Below are 19,789 nucleotides of genomic sequence, written 5' to 3'. Positions count from 1 at the left end.
TTTTGCTTGCATGTTTACTTTCCAAACGCGAGATGAGCGCTACAACCCCAGAGTTGGACACGACTGGACCTAATGGTCAGGGGTCCTTTTACCTTTACCTTACTTTCCTAAAAACAAAAAACAAAAAACCTTTTAAAGTGCATTTGCCTTAACTGCATTCACCTGCATGTTGTCTGACTTCATAAAAATGATATAAAATTGTTTTATTCTAAAGTATTCACGTTTGACAGTTTTTCTCCCATGGTTGACTATGAAAGTGCACACTTTCAACATACGATGGCCAGATTGGATCCCCAGCATTTTGAATTGACTTGATTCTGTGTACCAGAGCTGGGAAAGATGTCTGCCTAAAAGCTTCAAGAGCTGAACTCAAGGCCCATTGTAAATTAGACTTGACAGGGCAAGGCTAGATGTGCCTTTGTTCTAAGTTTGCAGAAAGCTTCCCGTCTCCACCCCCCCTTACATTGGGGTGGCTAACCTTTGGCCTTCCAGATAATGCTTTACTGCAGCTCCCATCATTGGCCATGCTTGCTGAGATTGATGAGAGCTGGAGCACATCTTCATCTGAAGGGACACAAGTTAGCTACCTCTGTCTTATGTCCTAAGTATGTAGTGATACAGTTTTTGATTGAGTGGCCTTTTTTCTACTGTCAGCCATCAATACTTTTTTGAGTTGGACTAATCCATGCATATGTTAATTTATGTAACCCTTTTAAAAGGATTTGAATAAGTTGCCCAAATATGGAGCACTTTATTTTATATAAATGATTTGATGGAATAAGCAACAACTTTGGATGGGCAGGTGTGTTTAAACAGAATTACATGGCGCAGTGATACATTGGTTACTTATACTGGTATCAGATAATTTCCAGGGAATCTGATCTTTATACCTTAAGATTTTCCACAGTTGAAACTAAGCTGAAGTATGTGCAGCTGCACTTGTTTGTCACCCGTTGATACTGCTTTTCCCATGCATATTTTCCCTTCCCTACTTTTCACAGGGCAGGGACTGGCCTTTTTGCCAAATTACTCTGTACAGTGTAAGGAACATTTATAACACTGTATAAAAAGAATATGAGGGAGATTTGGAGTACTCCTACTAATTCTTCATAAATTAATTTTATATTTGTGTTTTGTCTGATTGGGACTGTTCTTCAGTATCTTTCAATTCACATCATATAATTGATCTTACACTGGATTGGAGATACCAGAATACATTCTAGACCAAGTATGGGGAACCCTTTTCAGGCAAAAGTGGGCAGATTGAGATAAAGTTTACCTTTGTACAGTAGGTAAGTTTCTGCACATGCTTGCATACCCCTCTCTGTTCTCCACCCAGACAAGCAAGAGGCATCATTAGAGAGAGTTCAAGTTCACATTCCAGACAAGCAAAAACACTCAGGGACGTTGTCTGAGGAGTGTGGGGTATGGTATTGGGAGTGTTGGCCAGATAGACCTGGAAAGCCCCACTTGGCTGTGGTTTTCCATCCCTGCTCAAAACATAGAGATATAACATTAGCTTTAGTTCAGGGGAGGTACTCTAAAGTCCAAAACTATGCCACTTGTTTAGACTACTAACACCTTAGTTTCTGCATTGTCGGTGTTTTATCATATTAAGTACTGCATTTTAACGCTGCAGATGTCATTGTGTTAGTTATTTGGATCATACGGAGCCACAGACTTTTTAGAAAAATCTCAAGTTGCTATTTTGAAGAAATAAATCCCTGTTAATGTAAAATGCCTTTACCATCTGTTTTGTAGATATGAATTCTTTTGCTCCAGGACTAGGCGCCCGGAGGGATATTCATGGCCGACACCAGGGAATCAATATCACAGAGACTGGACTTGAGGGTGTCCTTTTTGGAATGCTAGATCGGGAGACTGATCGGAAGTTGTGCTCTGATATTCATGATACTTTGGGACATATGCTTTCATCTTTGGCAGTAGAAAAGCTCTCTCACTGGCTGATGTTATGTAAGGATGTCCTTGCAGCATCCAGCGGTAAGTATCTGAAAATGACCATGTAAATTGTATTGACTCTTGTAATTCCTTTAGAAGCTTTTTATTTAGCAGACTTTTCTATCAAGTATGCCTATGGCATTAAAGAAAGTCATGTTCCAGCCTCTACTGAAGAAAACATTGTTAGACATCTTGGATCAACAATTGTCCAATGTCTAATATTCATCTTTTGGGTTGTTGTTGTTGTTTAGTCATTTCCGACTCTTTGTGACCCCATGGACCAGAGCACGCCAGGCATTCCTGTTTTCCACTGCCTCCCGCAGTTTGGTCAAACTCATCTTAGGGTACCTGGTCTTGTTAGATGCATAGGTGACGTCAGTGTTGAGGAGTGCCTTTTTCCAGCTATGACAGGTGCACCAACTGCTACACCCCCACCTAACAAAATGGAACCCTTCTATTCATGCTCTAGTGACCTCCGAAAAGGCTACTGGAACATGCTGTAAGGACTAGATGCACAGTAATCTAACTGAAACCTCATCCATCTGGAATTATGTATTATTGCAAGCTATTTTTCCCAGGCTGTAAAGGTCAGCCTTTAAGGTTTTATTTAGGTGCTGATTTGTGTTTTCACTAATACACGCGGGCCTCATAATTTCAGTGGAGCCTGAGGCATATTAGAAAGTCACTGCTACAGTGTTTTATAGGTAGCTTAGGAGGTGCTTGGTGTGTTGATAAAACTTGTCTTCAGAAGGTTATTTATGAGCTACTAATATGCAAATGAAAGAACTCTTGAGTCACTGATATGTTGATCCCAGTTTCTTCTAGGAACATTTCAAATAGAAATTGGAGCCTGGCTTGGAGCCAGGGTATGAATTGGGCTATTGACGTCTCCTGAATTCTGTTAACTTGTATTAAGCAGTGCTATGGAATCATTCTAGATTCTTGCCAAATATTTTCTTGTAAATATAGTGCCCTGCCAATATTTGTATCATAGACCAAAAGAATTGTGGTGAGACTTTACATATGTTTCAAAAGCCCCTGATATTGTCTTGCTAGATTGACTTCAAAGCACCATCTTCATCATTTTTGAGATTACATAGGTTACTATGTCTCTTTAGAGAAATACATTTTTGCTGTAAAATACCAAGATGTTTCTGGGCTTGATTGCGAAAAGAATGATAGTTCAACAAGTTTGCCACTGTCATTTCTTGCATTTGTTACCTACCGGTAGTGTCAGTTTTCCCCAATGCAAGAATAAAAAGTTTGCTATTCTGATATCGGACTGAATTAAATTGGTATGTCAGCTGATTTTCAGTGGGTCTATAACTAAATTTAACTATTGTTCATAGTGTTTTAGTACTGTTGAACTGGTTGGTATTTTTTCTGTAAAAAAGTCATACGGAAAGGTTTAGTTATGCTTTTTAAAATAGCTTTTTAGTGAAAATGAAGATAATTTTGTTATCTCAAGCTTCTAGGTGGATAATTTAATACTGATTCTGTTGTTTTATTGCTGGTCTCCTTTTAATGCTGCTTTACTTTGTGTTTATTATTGCATATAATTACATTTTATTCTTCTTGTGAGATGTTCTGCAAGTTGCTCTACTGAAAGCTGGGACAAAAAATGTTTTAAATAAATAATGGATCCTTTCTTATTTTGCAGATATGACCACTACAGCTCCTTTGGGAGGTGAAAAAGATGAAGATTCAGAGAAAAAAGATGAAATGGATGATGATATGATGTTTACTACACTGGGTGAAGAAGACAAAACAAAGCCTTCTGTAGCTCCTCGCTGGGCTACTCGAGTATTTGCTGCTGATTGCCTGTGTCGAATTATCATGCTCTGTGAAAATGCAAATAAAGCCCACTTTGATCTAGCTCTTGCCCGTTCTGCCAAACTCAGAAATCCTAAAAGTAAGAGAAACTGGTGTCTTTTTCTCTCTGTGTGTGTTTCTTCTCTAGAATAACTACTTAATTATAGGTAACTATAGCCCCTTATCTGATTCTACTCTAATAAAATCCTGTGGGGCGGACAGTTGAAAACTCAAGGTCCCTTAATGAGCCTCATCTCTGATCAGGGATTCAGTGTGTGTTTGTTGTCCGTGTTGAGGTTTCAGGTGGCTTTTTCCTGCGGATGTAGACAGGTTTGCACTCACACAGAGAGGCTAAGTGTTAACAATCCATTGATTCTGACATTTTTATGAGCAGAGGCATTTTTATGTCCAGGGGTCATCCTTTTCTAAGATCAGCAATTAAGAGACAGTTGGAATGACCATTAGTCTGTGGAAAACCATTGTGCCTTTTCATCGTGACATTGACTTGCTTTACCTTTTGCCTGTTGTTGCTGTTGAGGGGTCCTGCAGGGAAAAGTCCATTCTGTCTTTTTGCTCACTCTGCTCCTGGTTGCCTTGTCAGCCAGGATGCTGCTGATATTTCCAGAGGAGGAGGAGGAGGAGGAGGAGAGTGGAAACAGCTGCTGCTAATTGACTTGCATTCCAGCCCACAGACTGAGATAGGAGGGCCAAGGAAGTGCAGACCTTTCTGAGGTTGCTGTGAAGGCATCACTACGGTTTATTTTGTACTGTTGAATGTGCTCAGTAGGAGAATGTAAGTAACGTATCATAGGGTGGCAACAGGAATTATATATTCGCTGCCCAGAGTAAGAGACTGAGTTGTAATGCTTTTGTGTTTCAAAGTTGCTTAATACCAGTTTGGTCCTAACTGGGTGAGAGATGGAGTGATTTGGGAGTGGTTATATTGCTGCTTATACAATACTGCATTGCCCTAGCTGGAGGTAGGTGAATGAGCTGGTTGTAAACTGTGCTTAACACAGTTGTGTATTCTTGTAGACCAGATGTTCACTTTGTAATAAATAGTTAGGGATTAGCTGTGCATTATCTGTATGGTTGGTGGGAATGCATGAGGTATGTTTGTATGTGGATGGTTGCTAAGAATATATTTGAGAATTGTTGCTGTGGAGGAGTGTAGGTGCAGCTTCTATTTCAGGCATTTATGTGGTTCCTAATGCTGTTTTGTAGGGGTTTGTTATACAGTATTTTTGTAAATAATTTTAGTCTGTAATTTTTTATGTTTGAAAATTTTGTATTTGATCTTCATGTGCAATGTTTTATTTTGACATTTTGTTATGCATTATGTGATGTTTTAAGATAGGTTGTAAGCCACTTTGAGATTATTCTTATTTAAATAAATGAAAACCATTTAAATAACTATTGGTAGGAAAACAAAAGAGTAAAGGGGAAAACCAGTTTGTAACCCGAAAGCTAAGCTGCTGTTCTGGGCATAGGCTGTGGCTACTCTTGTAATATCTGGAAGCTTCAGTTGGTACATCATGATGACGTGGCTCCCTCCATTGGTCTAATATGTTTGGACATAGTTATATTGGTGTCTTATGTATGTGTCTTGTGCATATACCCTTCTGATCTCTGCTCTCTTATTTCATTTCTTCCTCCCAATGTGTAATTGAAGATATCTAGGGTAAATTAACCCTAATTCCATGTTGAAAATTTTGATTATCACTTTTAAAGCCTGCATATTGAAATAGGTCATTCCACTAACTCCTTGTACTGATGATTTCTTTTAGATTAAATAAAATGGTAATAGAATTATCTGCAAAAATCCTATGAAAATTAAGTTTAACATTGAATAAATTGTGTGTTTGTGTGTGTGTGTGTGAAATGCAACAAAGGTGATGACTTTATAGATTTAGTTATATTTTTCATCTTTCCTCCTCCTGGCATTTTTTTCAATAGATTTGTTTATGGTCTGAATTAAGCTTTTGTTTCTTGTGTGAATGAATTGCTCCTTTAATCTAAAATATCCAATGGGTGAACCTTAGAAGTGATCACATGCTCTGTTGTAAACAATAGGCACTGTGAATTTGCTAACTGCAGTTTAGTTTTTCTGTAGATGTAATATTATTATCATTTCAAATCCTATTTTAAGGAGGATAGTTCAGAATTCATGAGAGATATTGGCTCTTAAGGTGGTACTTCTGCTCATTTTTTCTGTTTTGCTTTGCTTAGACTATATCATATGTGTATATTATAATGTAGTTCTTTTGGGTGAAAGATGTGTGTAAGTTTGATCAACAGATGACTTCTGAAACAGTCTGCTTTTTCTTGTGTCTATTTTCAGATGACCTTCTAGTTCTTCACCTCTCTGATCTTATTCGCATGGCATTTATGGCTGCAACTGACCACAGCAACCAGTTGCGAATGGCTGGTCTCCAAGCACTTGAAGACATTATCAAGAAATTTGCAGCAGTTCCTGAACCAGAGTTTCCAGGCCATGTGATTCTAGAACAGTATCAGGCTAATGTAAGGTTATCTATGTGCTTATGCCATTGCAAAAAAATCAGTTGTGAAACGAGATGTATCCCAGCTGAGAATCATCTTGCTTTTTGATGGGCAGGAAGAGAACCTGTTTGTCACAGGTGCTCTGTAGGCATGCATGAAGCTCTCATACAGTCTGGGATCATTATATGTGAAGGTTTACAGCTCCCCCTTTTAATCATCTCAACCTACCAATTCACATTTGGAAAGTCATAGAAGTTGAGTCAGTAGCCATGGCTAGGTCAGCCTGAATGGTGATGAACAATTGACTCCCTTTCTCCATGATTTATAATATTACTACAGTCAGCATTATTTGCCATTGCTATTGCAAAACGAAACACGTGACTTCTTTGGAGACACATTTGCTTCTAAAATTAGATGTCTTTTTCCACTGAGAAAATGATTAATAGTGTCTGTCATATAATTATGACAGCTACAAAGGTTAATTGGCTGCAAAGGTTAATTAATGCAAAGTGTCTAAATTCCTGTTACAAGAGTGGGTGTAGGGCATGGCTTCATCAATTTTCCTTTCTCTCACAGGTTGGAGCTGCTTTAAGGCCAGCTTTTTCACAGGACACCCCTTCTGATATTACAGCAAAAGCTTGCCAGGTACAGAGAAAAACATGGTTGCTTTTAGGGGGAAAAAGATGTCAGGTGGAGGGAGAAATGAATACTAGCCAAAACATTTAGTTTTGGATACTGTAAGACTCCTGGGAGGGCACATCATATTAAGAAAGCATCTTATCTCCTTGTGAATGAAGATAGGCCTGCGCTGCCTCTTAGGACTGGCATTTTTTTAAAGGTTTTGCAGTTCTACAGAGTAGAGCCAGTTGGGCAAGAAGTGGCGAGGAGTGCAAGAGCAGAAGACATGGAGGAGGAGAGGAATGGAGCGTGGAGCAGTAACAGAAAAGCAGGCTAAAAGGAGGCAGTGGGAGAGGAGGAGAGGGTGCTTGGGCCAGTCTCAGATAGTGCAGTGTCTTGCACTGGGTCTGTGGAGGTGATGTGAAAGGCTTGTGCCTGAGAACCTGAAGAACCACCTGCCAATCAGAATAGATAATACTGGGTTTCAATGTGCAATGATCTGACCTGGTATAAGGCATTTTCCTTTGATCTCTAGCCAGATAAGGGTTGTGAACCCTCTGCATTGTTGACCTTTCTTTGCCCTATGTGTATTTTGTGGTAAGATCTACTCAGGAATGCCCACTGGGGATGGGATTGTATGGGGAAGGCATACAATTCCTTTATTTACTAAGAGAATGAGGAATCCAGTTATATAGCAATTTCATGGTCTGACTTCAAGTTATTTTATTGTGTTCAGTCATATAAAGGGCAGAAGATCATTAAGCACCACTGGTTCACTGGATTTCCCTTTAGCTAGCAGGTAAACTGTGCTTAGGATGCACCATCTGATCAAGGAAGGAAGGGATGCTTTGGAAGTAGGCTGCTCCCATGATGCACTAGTTTGTGTCTTGCTTTCATCGAATACAATCACAAGTGTTTAAGCTCCCTTGTTATTTGTCTTCAGGCTTGTCTTTCTGGTTGTCTCCTTCCTTTTTACTTCTATTTTATATTTTGTCTGATCTTTCTGGTTTGCCTTGTTATCTGGTTTACTTCATGTTTCTTTGAATCTACAGCATCATGTTCCTTCTCAGTCCACCCATTTTTTTTTGGTTGCACTGTTTCTCTCCTGTTCACCATTTTGTTTCTCCACACTTTTAAAAAGCATTTTTAAAACTACCAAAAAAGTTCCTTCACCCCAGTTTATTGTTCACTTTGTGCCTATATTTTTGGCCATTTTCCCCCCTTTGCCTTCATTACATGTGGTAAATTTGGGCTCTTGTTCCCCATAGAACCTAGCCAGTAGTGAATTGCAGATAGTATTATGTAATGCAGTCACATTAATGTTTGTAATTAAAAAGAACTATGAAAGTGTTTCTTAAAACAATTTGTCAGAAAATATTCCCATGTTGAAAGTTCTTAATTTTTTCTTAAAACTTCTCTGATCAATGCAGATTTGTCTAACACAATTGTACTGGAATTTCCCATTTTTTTATTTGGACATTTTGGTGAGGTGGGCTAGGTTGAGAAATGGAAATTAGCTCTAACTCATGCTCTGGTCTTCATATTTGGGTGGAGTTTTGAGCCTAGACCAAGACTGATTGGTTCTCTGTGTGGAGGAATGCTTTCTTAAAAGGCAAGCTGGCTGTTTATATTGATTTTTAGGTGTGTAGCACCTGGATTGGAAGTGGTGTAGTAAGCGACCTTAATGATCTTCGCCGTGTTCACAACCTCCTTGTCTCTTCACTGGACAAAGTGCAAACAGGCAAGGGGTCTTCCAGCCAGCTTTACAGGGAGAGCGCTACTACTATGGAAAAACTGGCAGTACTCAAAGCTTGGGCTGAGGTAAATGTTTAAGAATAATAATATATAAGCAGTTGCTTATTCTTGCTTTTCTGTGGAGTGGAATGCAATAGATGAAAAAACCAGTTGATCTGATATATTGTTTATTACATTGCATGGAACACACACAACTACATGTAGTAACTTAACAGAGCATATAATACAGGTTGGGTTGCTGCTGTTTGTAAACATCCCAATAATATTCTTCAGACTTTGAATGTAAGGCAGTGTATCCTGAGGTTATTTTTAAAGGTTTCTAGCTGCTACTTGAAATGTCTACATAGAAGTTAACATACGAAGACATAAAGTGATCCATTTATTACATAGAATTTCATTGCATATAAAAATAAAATAATATGTGAGCTAGCATGGTCCAGTATGTGAAGTGTTGAATTCAGAACTGGAAACATTCTAGCTCAGGTATAGACTTGTTGTATGATCTTAGATAAATCCCTTATCTCAGCCTCCCTTGCCTCTAAGCAAAGCAATGTCAACAAAACAGTGAACTACTTGCCAGGATGAATGGAAGGAGATTTATGAAATCAGTTTTGCTGGTAAAAAATGCTGAAACAATACTTTAACTATATGAAGTATTTCTGCTGGTTTTTATATTTGCATAACACACTTTATTAACATGTTATTTTGTGGTATTCCCTAGAGTTGCTGACATCATCAGCCAAATTCTCTTTTTATTGTTTATAACAGGATATATTCAGTTGGAGATATTCAATATTGCACTAAGGCAAATGTTCCACTAGCACAATCATTTCAGCTTGCCAGTTCTAGGGGTTCTTCTAACACACACACCCCAAGCCATGGGAAGCATACAGTGGGGAGGAGAGGGGCGAAAGCCCTATTGTGCAAACAGAAGTCCTTGCACAGGGATTCCAGTCAGGACTTGTTAGGTGAACTCTGTCCAGGGACTTTGAAACATACAAAAGTTTGATTCTCTTGATCATGACTTTTCAACACCTTGAGGATATATACTTCTTTTTAAAAGGGTTTGTTAAACCTTATGGGTTTGAGAATGGGGTTGAAAGTGTGCTGCAGAATTAATCTTTCTGACATACAATTTGGGTGACCATATTAAGAGGTGTGGGTTTTATTAGTGCAAAGTGCCTAAATTTAAGGGAACATATATTTTAAGGATGGGTTACATTAATGACACCTAATGGCACACAGGGAAGCTTTATTTGTGTTGTCTATATATGATTGTAATACTTTGCATGGATCTTTATCTAAAGGTGTATGTTGTAGCTATGAAAATTAAAAAAGAAGCAGAAACTAAACCTAAGAAAGCAGTGAAGAATGGAGGTGATGATGACGATGATGATTATAGCACAGTAGATGAACTGCCGCCAGACAGTTTAATAACACTTGTGCAACCAGAGCTGCCCACTCTCAGCCGCCTCTGGTTAGCTGCACTTAAAGATTATGCTCTTTTGACTTTACCAGCAGAATTTGCAAGTCAACTTCCTCCTGATGGTAAGCTGTTAATTTAGTTTAGAATACTGTTAATTTAGTTTAGAATACTGTACAGTTATTATAATAGTTTTGACATGTGGGTAGAAACTTTAAAAGACTTACGTTTGGGAAGGCTGAGCATTGTCCATACCCTTGTTTTGCTATCATTTATAGGAAAAGACACAACAGCACATTCCCATGGCACAAAGCATAAGCCTAATTTCCTTAGCTCTGAAGCACTTGAGCCAAAGTTGGAAGGTTTGCTTGACCATGGTTAGGAAGCTGTCTCGAGTTTGTTTTTTCATGTTTGCAGAATCAAATAGTAACCTCAAATGTCTGAATGAAATCAGATTTTTCATATCATCCTACATAACCTCAAACATAGTGTTCTTCAGTAAATTTGGTTCCTGCAATAATCTCTGAAATGGAGTGATAAATGAACAAGTGATGGATGTGTAATATGTGAACTAGCCCAGGGTGCCATGTTTCTGGCAGTGGATTATAGACTTCACTGATACTGAGCCATCATGTGAAGAATTCTATAAGCATGTGAGTTTGGGCCTAGTTTGCACAGGCATGTTAGCAGAAATTCTAATATGTAGTTGATATTGGCAAAATATTTAAAATGATAATGCACTTTTTACTCAGTTCCTTTCTGCCTCCATCGCCATGCTGAAATCTGGTGTAATATTTTTCCTGACAGGTGGAGCATTTTACACTCCAGAGACAATTGATACAGCTAGACTGCATTACCGGAATTCATGGACTCCAATTCTACACGCAGTTGCACTGTGGTTGAATTGTACAGGATTTAATGCTTCTGAATCAACAGAAGATGTGTCGGCAGCAATACCGAATCCACAAAAGCGTGCCACATCCATTATGTTAAACCCAGCACCAGGAACACCACCTTCCACCAAACCTTTGCAAGAGATAAACAAAGATCGAATGCATTTGATTTTGGGTAATACGTTGTGCTGTTGTTTCAAAATTCTGTAGTGGTACTACTACTTTATATCATCAGGTAGCAATATTTCCCATTTTAATGGTCTCTAGCTTTGTGACACCAGAAACAGAAGCATTCTAGCTTTCAGAACTCGGGATGCCTAAGTGTTTGTGTTTCAGCCTGAGATGATGGCTGCAGTAGTATTGTGCAGTCATCTCATGTAAAAACAATTAAAACTAGTGTTTCTTGTGTGCACAGCAATGTGCAATAATAGTTTTTTTAAATAAACCCTTTACTAGTCAATGTTGTTCTGTTTTGTCTAAAATCTAAAATACTTTGCTTTTCAGGTGTTAGTATACAGTTTCTCTGCTCTCCACGACCAGAAGAGCCTGTTGAACATGTTACATCCTGTTTACAAGCTCTGCACACTTTATTGGATTCCCCTTGTGCTAGAACCCACATTGCTGAGGATCAGGTATTATTATTGAAGTCTGTAACTGCAAACTAGGATAGCCATCTGATTATGCAGGAAGTAAAGCAGATTGCTGGAACAATAAATTAAATGAAGGTTTCATGTATTGGTCACGGAGTGGAAAAGTTTGTGAAATTGACTAAAGTTTTCCCCTGATTTTTCTCAATTTAAATATATATTATGAGAAGAAACAAAACCAAATTTGTACTTTCAACCTTTTATTCAATAAATGCCAGCTCAGACACACTGAAACAGGTGCAGTGGTGTGAACCTAATAAACGTTTGGGCAAAAATTAATCAAATTAGCTGAGAAAGTTAAGCATATCGGAATTAAAAATGCTTAACTTTGGCTGAATGATGCATTTGGTAAGTGCTTTCTTTAAAGTGGTGAATGCTCAGAATAAGTCAGATGTAGATTAAATGAGACATTATAAGGGATTACAGCAAAGTAGGATAGCTTTGTTATGAAAGCTTACGATCATATGCAACTTTGAAAAAAACTTTTTTCCTTCTTGCTAGCTCCTTGGTGTTGAACTTTTGAGTGTGCTGCATCGACTCCTCTTGACCTGCAATCCTCCTTCAGTCCAGCTGCTAGTTACTGGTGTTGTGCAGCAGATTGTAAGAGCTGCTCAGGATCATCTACAAGAAAAAAGAAACACTCTGAGTGAGATATGTTACCTTAATTTTGGGTTTCAGAAATAATGAAGTATATTAGAACAAAGTTTTGTTTGTGAAGATAGGATATTTCAAATTGTATCCTTCTCCATTCTTTTTATATTCTTCATTTTGCACACTTAACAAACCTAAACTAAGTTGAATCATTTAGTATACTTTGATGCATTTGAATGACACAAGAGAATCAAAATATTTCTATATTTCCTTACATTTGTAAAAGGAAACAGCATTAACACTATATCACTTGTTTGTTGTTGTTGTTCAGTCGTTCAGTCGTGTCCGACTCTTCGTGACCCCATGATAGCATAAGCACTTGTGTCACCTTTGATTCTGTCTCTACCACAGTTTCTAACAGTAAACAGAAGCTGTCTAGTATTATATTAATGTATACATTTTAAACAATTTTATTGTTGTAATACTATGTGGCTATATTTATACTTTCAGTATTATGCATGATTTTGACTCCTTTTCTACATTGGCATTTGTGGATTCCGTATGATAGTCATTTTTAATACATACTGCCTTTTATGTTCTTATTTTGTAGATGCAGAAGATGTAAAAGAAAAAGACACTAGCACCATGTTGGGCGAAGGAGGAGAGAGTGGGGGTCTTGTGCCAGGAAAATCTCTTGTATTTGCTGCCATGGAGCTCCTAATGTTTATCCTAGTACGACACATGCCACATCTGAGCACAAAAATGTCAGATTCTCCGAGTCATATCGCCAGCAGAGCCCAACAGCTTCCAGAAGAAAGTGCTTGTCTTGTAGCTGCCACAATTGGAATTCTGTCTGACCTGCCCACTCTCTGTTCCCCAGCTGGTAATGCAGTAGATCTTTCTTAAGATGTATGGACAAGTAGGTTTTGCAGAAAGTGTATCCTGGATAGTGAAATGAAAGCATGACAGGTTGAAACCTGTTTTTAAAATGTGGAAAGTGTTCAGAGAAATGTTTATGATGATGGCACAGACAAGCAGAACAGGCTCTAATGCAGCCTTTCCCAACCAGCACTGTGCTGGCTGAGGCTGATGGGAGTTGTAGTCCAAAACATCTATTATTTATTAAATTTGTATACCACCCGTCATCCGAAGATCTCAGGGCGATTCACAGCATAATCCCCCCCCCCAGTGGTTCCTTGAAGGGACAGAATTCCCATTCCTTTAGCACTTGTTTTTCCCCAACTGCACATCAGTTTCCCCAACTGCACTTCAGAGATTTGCTTCAGTAGAGCATTCCTGAAATCTGTACGCATTCATTTCAATAAACTGAACCCAGAACTTATTTGGTAGATGAAAAAATTATATGCAGCTTTGAGTCATATTTTAATATTATATCCATGCACAATCAGGAAATACTTTAGTTTCACTAGGAAAGTGAAAGAGCAATAGAGTGCATAAGAAAAGTCATTCTGGGTCATACCAGAGGTTCACCTAGTGGGCAAATAGATGCCCACAGGAAGCCTGCAAGCAGGTACTGAATGCAGTAGCAGTCTCCCCACTTGTGATTCCCATCAACTGGTATTCAGAAGCATGCTGCCTCCAACAATAGAGGTAGAACATAGTAATCATGTTTACTTCTATGGTTTGATATGAGCCTCTCTTTCCCTTTAATTCCACAATGGTAGTCAAGGCTGCAGGACAGATTTGAAGCATCATGTGTAATGTATTTTAACATGTAGTGTGGGATGGACACACAAACAAAATCCAGTGGTTCTGTAGTGTATGCCTACAGTGGCTTTTCTGTTACATGACTCTGATATGCTTCGTGTGTAACAGTGGGCACTGCGCAGCAGATAATACTTGCTCGTGTGAAATACTACATAGACTATAGAACTATGGATTATGCCTATGGTGTAGCATTTTGTTGTTACACTCGTGTGCAAGAAAATGCGTTTTTATCTTTCAGGATGCATGACAATTTTGCCCACAGTCCTGTTTCTAATAACTCAAGTGTTAAGAGATACTGCAGTGAAAACAACAGGAAACCATGTCCCACCGCCAGTCTCCGCAGCACTTCAAGGATTGAAAAGTATTGTAACTCTTCCAATGACAATGAATGAAGAAATACACAAACAGTGGACAAATCTTATCCGCAGTACCCTGGCCTCAATCTTGGAATACTCTCAGCCAGGTAATTTGCATACAAACAAAGCTACTGAAAAAATAAGCAACAGGGGCTATTCTCATAGGAACCAAAACTAGTGTACTTATTTCAATAATCACATTGCTATTTCTGTTAGATCTATAGAATTAAAAGAGAAAGGAATTAAAGATGCACATGGGGGTGTCCAAATCTTCTTTGGTATATTAGTGCTTCTTTGTAGAGTCCAGCATCCTCCTTTAATGCCTTAAAGACCCCATGTTTCTTGAGTTTGAACTTCTTTATATATGACAAGTATTAGGATGCATGAGCAATTCCGCTCTTTTATTAACAAAAGGAGACTAATTTGACAAAATAAATGTGTGTTGCATATATTTGATAACAATAAAAATCAGAACAAACAGGTATACAGTACTGGATTATTAACTATATCAATATTTTTTAACAATTACGTTATTGTGAGTTATTCTGTATGTTGCATATGTCTGTGGAATGTAGTTTTTAAAATCTCATGTGGATCAGTAAATCTTAAACCTACTTTCCAGAAACATATCAAGTGCAAACCACTTCCATGTTATATATAGGGTGGTGATTGTTTTTTACCACAAAAACTAGGCTGAAAGGGTTGTGCAATAAAACATTATTATTATTATTTAAATCAGAAATATTATGTTTATTTTCCAGTATTTTCTTACTTTGTAACTGAGCAGTTTCATTTTGCCTATTTCAAAACCGTTTTAGTATAAGCTCTCAGCCTGTTTTCACTGGATTTTTTTCAGAGGCCTCAAGGCCTATTCTGGATGAAGTCAGCATGCTTACAGCTATTGCACTCTTCCTTTGGTCTGCAAGCACAGAAATAATTGGAGTGCAGTCATTACAGAATGGCTGCATGAACAGATTCAAAATGGCACTGAACTCATCTGATCCTTGGGTGAGTATTCCATTTTCGCCCCAATGACCCAGCATTAATTAAAAGTTCACTCTCCCTAAAGCTATCATTTGTGCAGTTGAAAAAACCTTACAAGTAGTCTAATTCTCCCGTGCATGTAAGATGTTCGCAAGTGGGACTTCATTTACACAACTTAACCTACGTATAGCTATATTTTAACATAAAAAACATTTCTATTTTGGCTTCCGGTTCAAGATTGGTTAATGTGGTGTAACATTTTAACAAACCAAAGCTACCATCTTACTCAAAACGACAGGGATTCGCTTTATACTAGCAATGCTTTCTTACAGCTTTTTAATAATAAATAAGTGGTAAAGGTAAAGGGACCCCTGACCATTAGGTCCAGTCGTGGAAAACTCTGGAGTTGCGGCGCTTATCTCGCTTTATTGGCCGAGAGAGCCGGTGTACAGCTTCCGGGTCATGTGGCCAGCATGACTAAGCCGCTTCCGGCGAACCAGAGCAGCGCACGGAAACGCTGTTTACTTTCCCACCAGAGCAGTGCCTATTTATCTACTTGCACTTTGACATGCTTTCAAACTGCTAGGTTGACAGGAGCAGGGACTGAGCAACGGGAACTCACCCCGTCGTGGGGATTTGAACCACCGACCTTCTGATCGGCAAGCCCTAGGCTCTGTGGTTTAACCCACAGTGCCACCTGTGTCCCCACCTGCACTGGTACAGGACCTCAAATAGGTAATAAACGTGGGCTATTTACAATATAAAAACACAAAAATACTTAACAAACAAATAGTAACAGACAAAAACAGTATCCCCTCCCTGCACAGTTTAAAAGGCCAGATTGTTTAATTAGCCAAATACATGAGAAAAGAAGAATGTTTGTTCTTTGTGTGGTGCCTAAATAGATACAACGAAGGTGCCAGGGAAGCCTTCCTGAACATAAACCTGCCAATAGTGATCTAGGAACATTAGCAGTTGATGATACCATTTATAATAAACAAAGAGAAAAATTTAGTCGGAATAGGAAATAATTCAAAACTTTAAAAAGACATTTTAGCTAATGTACATATCCTTCTGCTATATACCTCTGTTAATTAAAAAAACTTGCCGTGTTACTAACTGATTAAAGGTAAAGGGACCCGTGACCGTTAGGTCCAGTCGCGGACGACTCTGGGGTTGTGGCACTCATCTCGCTTTACTGGCGGAGGGAGCTGGCGTACAGCTTCCAGGTCATGTGGCCAGCATGACTAAGCCGCTTTGGCAAAACCAGAGCAGTGCACGGAAATGCCGTTTACCTTCCCGCCGAAGTGGTACCTATTTATCTACTTGCACTTTGACGTGCTTTCGAACTGCTAGGTTGGCAGGAGCAGGGACCGAGCAACGGGAGCTCACCCTGTCGCGGGGATTTGAACCGCCAACCTTCCGATCAGCAAGCCCTAGGCTCAGTGCCACCCGTGTCCTGTGTACTAACTGATTACTCAGCAGTAAATGATGTTTTACCTTGTCTTGAATTGTGATTTTCAAATATGGAACAAAATCAATTATCCCAAATTCGCACTCTGTGTAGTTCCAGAGTTTGTACCATGACAGATACTGTTTATTAAACAGATGAAATAACCGAGGAAATAATTACCAAGTAACAGTATTTCTTGACCATTTGAATTGCCTTGTTTTCACTTTTCTTTGATAAATCATTATTAACATTGTGATGGTTTCACTACCAACCCTAAACTAGCACAGCAATCTTTTTTATTGTGATTAGGTTCAAGCCAAATGCTACCAGCTTCTACTTTCTGTATTCCAACACACCAATCGAGCCCTCTCAACCCCATATATCCATTCGCTGGCACCAATAATGGTTGAGAAACTGAAAAGTGTAGAGATCAACCGCCCAAACAACAAAATGGAACTTTTAGCAGTCCAGGAAGGAATCAAAGTTCTTGAAACACTGGTAGCTCTTGGAGAAGAACAGAATAGTAAGTAGCTTGCATAATAATTCTCAAAGTATCTGAAGAAGTGTGCATGCACACGAAAGCTCATACCAAGAACAAACTTACTTGGTCTCTAAGGTGCTACTGGAAGGATTTTTTTATTTTATTTTGTTTTAATTCTCAAATTGTACAGTAATAGTTCTTTTTCTAAAGCTAATTTTCACAATGGGAGGAATGGTTTCATAGACTGTGGCTGGGGAGGGAAGGATTAAACTTACACCTGGTATTTAATTTTAAATACCATACAGCATGATTGCTAATCATGTCATTAATGCACTGTGGATATGCTGGAGTTTCCTAGTCCAATCAGTGTCACTGCTAACAGACCTAGTGGACTCCCAAAAGCAACGTTACCTTCAATTTTAATGAAGAAAAATAAGTGGTCCCAGGTTTGGAACACAGTACCCTAGAATGTGGAATTTCCCCACAGAAATTAGTTTTTGGAAAAAATGAATTTATAGATTACGGACTGTATCCAATTGTGTCCCTTTGATCACAGAAGATTATTTGAGCCAGTGAAGGCTTCCATAAGTGGAAGAGTGAGTCAGCAAAAAATAGCTGCCCCCCTTTCCCACTGTGTGTCTCCACCTCTGCCAAGAAATATCTGCTCCAGAAGATTTGACTAACTCTGAGGAACAGTGTAGGAGGAAGCACAGGCAGCTGCAGGAGAAATGGGGGAGGGGGTGTGAAATTCACTCCCTCCCTCTTCTGTTCGTGGGAGATAATAATTCAATATATCCCAATCACCCTAGTCTGAATCTGTAATATGCATGGAACTCTCACACTCTAAAAAGCTAACCTATTTGTTTCAATTGATGAAGCAGATGTTGCATTATTGATTTTTAAAAACCAAGATGGCTCTTTCAGTGAAAAGGAGCAAAGGCGGTCTGCACATGCAGAAGGTTCACATGTGCTTCAGAGTGCATGCGGCAAACAAATCTGTAATAGTACGGGTTACATGCTTTGTGATATGCTATGATAATTCAACAGAATCAAAAAGAAGATATAATAAATGCCACCTGTTCTTCTACAGGTTATATATATTGCTAAATGTACTGTAGTTTTATCCTATATCTGCCCCCATGGCAACACAGTACCTTAGGGAAACATTTGGCTGTTCTGGAACTGAGCACAGTGTGGAGTTGTGAGGCGGTCCTAAAAATAGTTCTTCAGCTTTCCTTTTTGGATTTGTATTAGTCAGAAATGGATTGAGATTTTGGAGTTTTTATTCTTTACCAGAAATAAATGAACATGATGCTCTGAGTTCAAGTCCATAATTTTAAATCTATTCTGTTTTTTTTCTCCTTAGGAGTCCCACTGCTTGCGCTTCTTGTTCCCACCCTTATTTCTTATTTACTGAATGAGAATGCTTTCTCTTCTGCATCTGTCATCTCAAAAGAACTTCATGAGTTTGCCCTCCAAGACCTAACACGCATTGGACCCCTTTATCCTCATGCATTCAAGACAGTCATGGGAGCAGCCCCTGAATTGAAAATACGGCTGGAAACCGCAGTGCGAGCAAGCCAGGCGAGCAAAGCAAAGGCAGCTGCCAGGCAACCACCACCCACAGTACCTTCCACTCCAACAATTAAACTTAAAACTAGCTTTTTCTGATTTATTCTTGTTGGAACCAATCAAAAAATCGATCACCATGCAATATATCATTCCTTTTGTGTTACTGAATAGCACTCTGTATTTTTGCATTGTTTGTCAATGGCTATCCACTAGGGGTTTATGTTCCTAGGTGTGTGTTATAACTTGAAATCTGTGCATTTTAAGGGACGTAATATTATCTATATGTACATAGATTTTTATGAAATGGAATAAGTTTGATCATGCATCTGAGTGTGTTAAACTATCTCCTGTAACAAAGTGTTTTGTGTGTTATTTGGTGGCCTTTATTTTTAGACTTTTTAGAAATATCAGGTTCAGTGTGTGATTATAAAAGCTGGGTATATATTTATTTTCCCTGGGCAAAGTCACTGATGTCTGAGGGGGAAAAGGGCAGCCTGCCCATAAGGCCAGGCCAGGCAGTCGCTTTGAGTGCTCCACTGCTAGCAGAAAAGCAGCACAGGTAAGGGAGGCTTGTGGGGTGGCAGCGGGGCATCAGCAGGGTCAATCAGCAAAACAGGAAGTGACTTCCCTGAGGGGGAGAGTAGGAAATTTGTGTACATTAGTATTTATCTAGTAATGTCAAATGCGGTAATGCATTTTTGTACTAAACATGCACATACACAATTTGTCAAGCCTGTTACGTCTTGTAAAAAAAAAAAAAGAACCACTGGCTATAGCCAGATTCGACAGGGATAGCCATATTTGTCTTGCTACAACAAAACCAAGAAGACATCTTTGGTATCTTTTAAGACCAACACATTTATTGTAGCATAATATTGCATTACCTAAAATCCACTTTGTCAGATGCATGCTATGGTGGATAGATACCTCTTTGTAATGGGCATAATGTTTGGATATAATTTACAAAAAATACACACAACATTGCAATCAAAACTCCATTGTGAAAAATACTTAA

General features: G+C 38.8%; 1 protein-coding gene across 1 annotated transcript in view; it reads left to right on the top strand.

Moving 5' to 3' along the window:
- Nucleotides 1-19,146, top strand: part of HEATR5B (HEAT repeat containing 5B) — a 43,993-nt gene extending 24,847 nt beyond the window's left edge. The window contains exons 23-36 of the mRNA XM_033144459.1: nucleotides 1,762-2,001; nucleotides 3,620-3,871; nucleotides 6,113-6,294; nucleotides 6,850-6,918; nucleotides 8,533-8,712; nucleotides 9,954-10,194; nucleotides 10,877-11,137; nucleotides 11,467-11,594; nucleotides 12,111-12,255; nucleotides 12,811-13,083; nucleotides 14,167-14,391; nucleotides 15,141-15,292; nucleotides 17,031-17,244; nucleotides 18,569-19,146. Coding sequence (XP_033000350.1) covers nucleotides 1,762-2,001; nucleotides 3,620-3,871; nucleotides 6,113-6,294; nucleotides 6,850-6,918; nucleotides 8,533-8,712; nucleotides 9,954-10,194; nucleotides 10,877-11,137; nucleotides 11,467-11,594; nucleotides 12,111-12,255; nucleotides 12,811-13,083; nucleotides 14,167-14,391; nucleotides 15,141-15,292; nucleotides 17,031-17,244; nucleotides 18,569-18,873 — 2,867 coding nt within the window. The 3' untranslated portion in view covers nucleotides 18,874-19,146. The remainder of the gene's footprint in view (nucleotides 1-1,761; nucleotides 2,002-3,619; nucleotides 3,872-6,112; nucleotides 6,295-6,849; nucleotides 6,919-8,532; nucleotides 8,713-9,953; nucleotides 10,195-10,876; nucleotides 11,138-11,466; nucleotides 11,595-12,110; nucleotides 12,256-12,810; nucleotides 13,084-14,166; nucleotides 14,392-15,140; nucleotides 15,293-17,030; nucleotides 17,245-18,568) is intronic.
- The last annotated feature ends 643 nt before the right edge of the window (nucleotides 19,147-19,789 follow it).

This window comes from Lacerta agilis, chromosome 3 (assembly GCF_009819535.1).
Source record: "Lacerta agilis isolate rLacAgi1 chromosome 3, rLacAgi1.pri, whole genome shotgun sequence".
Taxonomy (NCBI): domain Eukaryota; kingdom Metazoa; phylum Chordata; class Lepidosauria; order Squamata; family Lacertidae; genus Lacerta; species Lacerta agilis.
The sequence above is the reverse complement of the archived record's forward strand: the minus strand, read 5'-3'. Positions and strand labels throughout refer to the sequence as shown.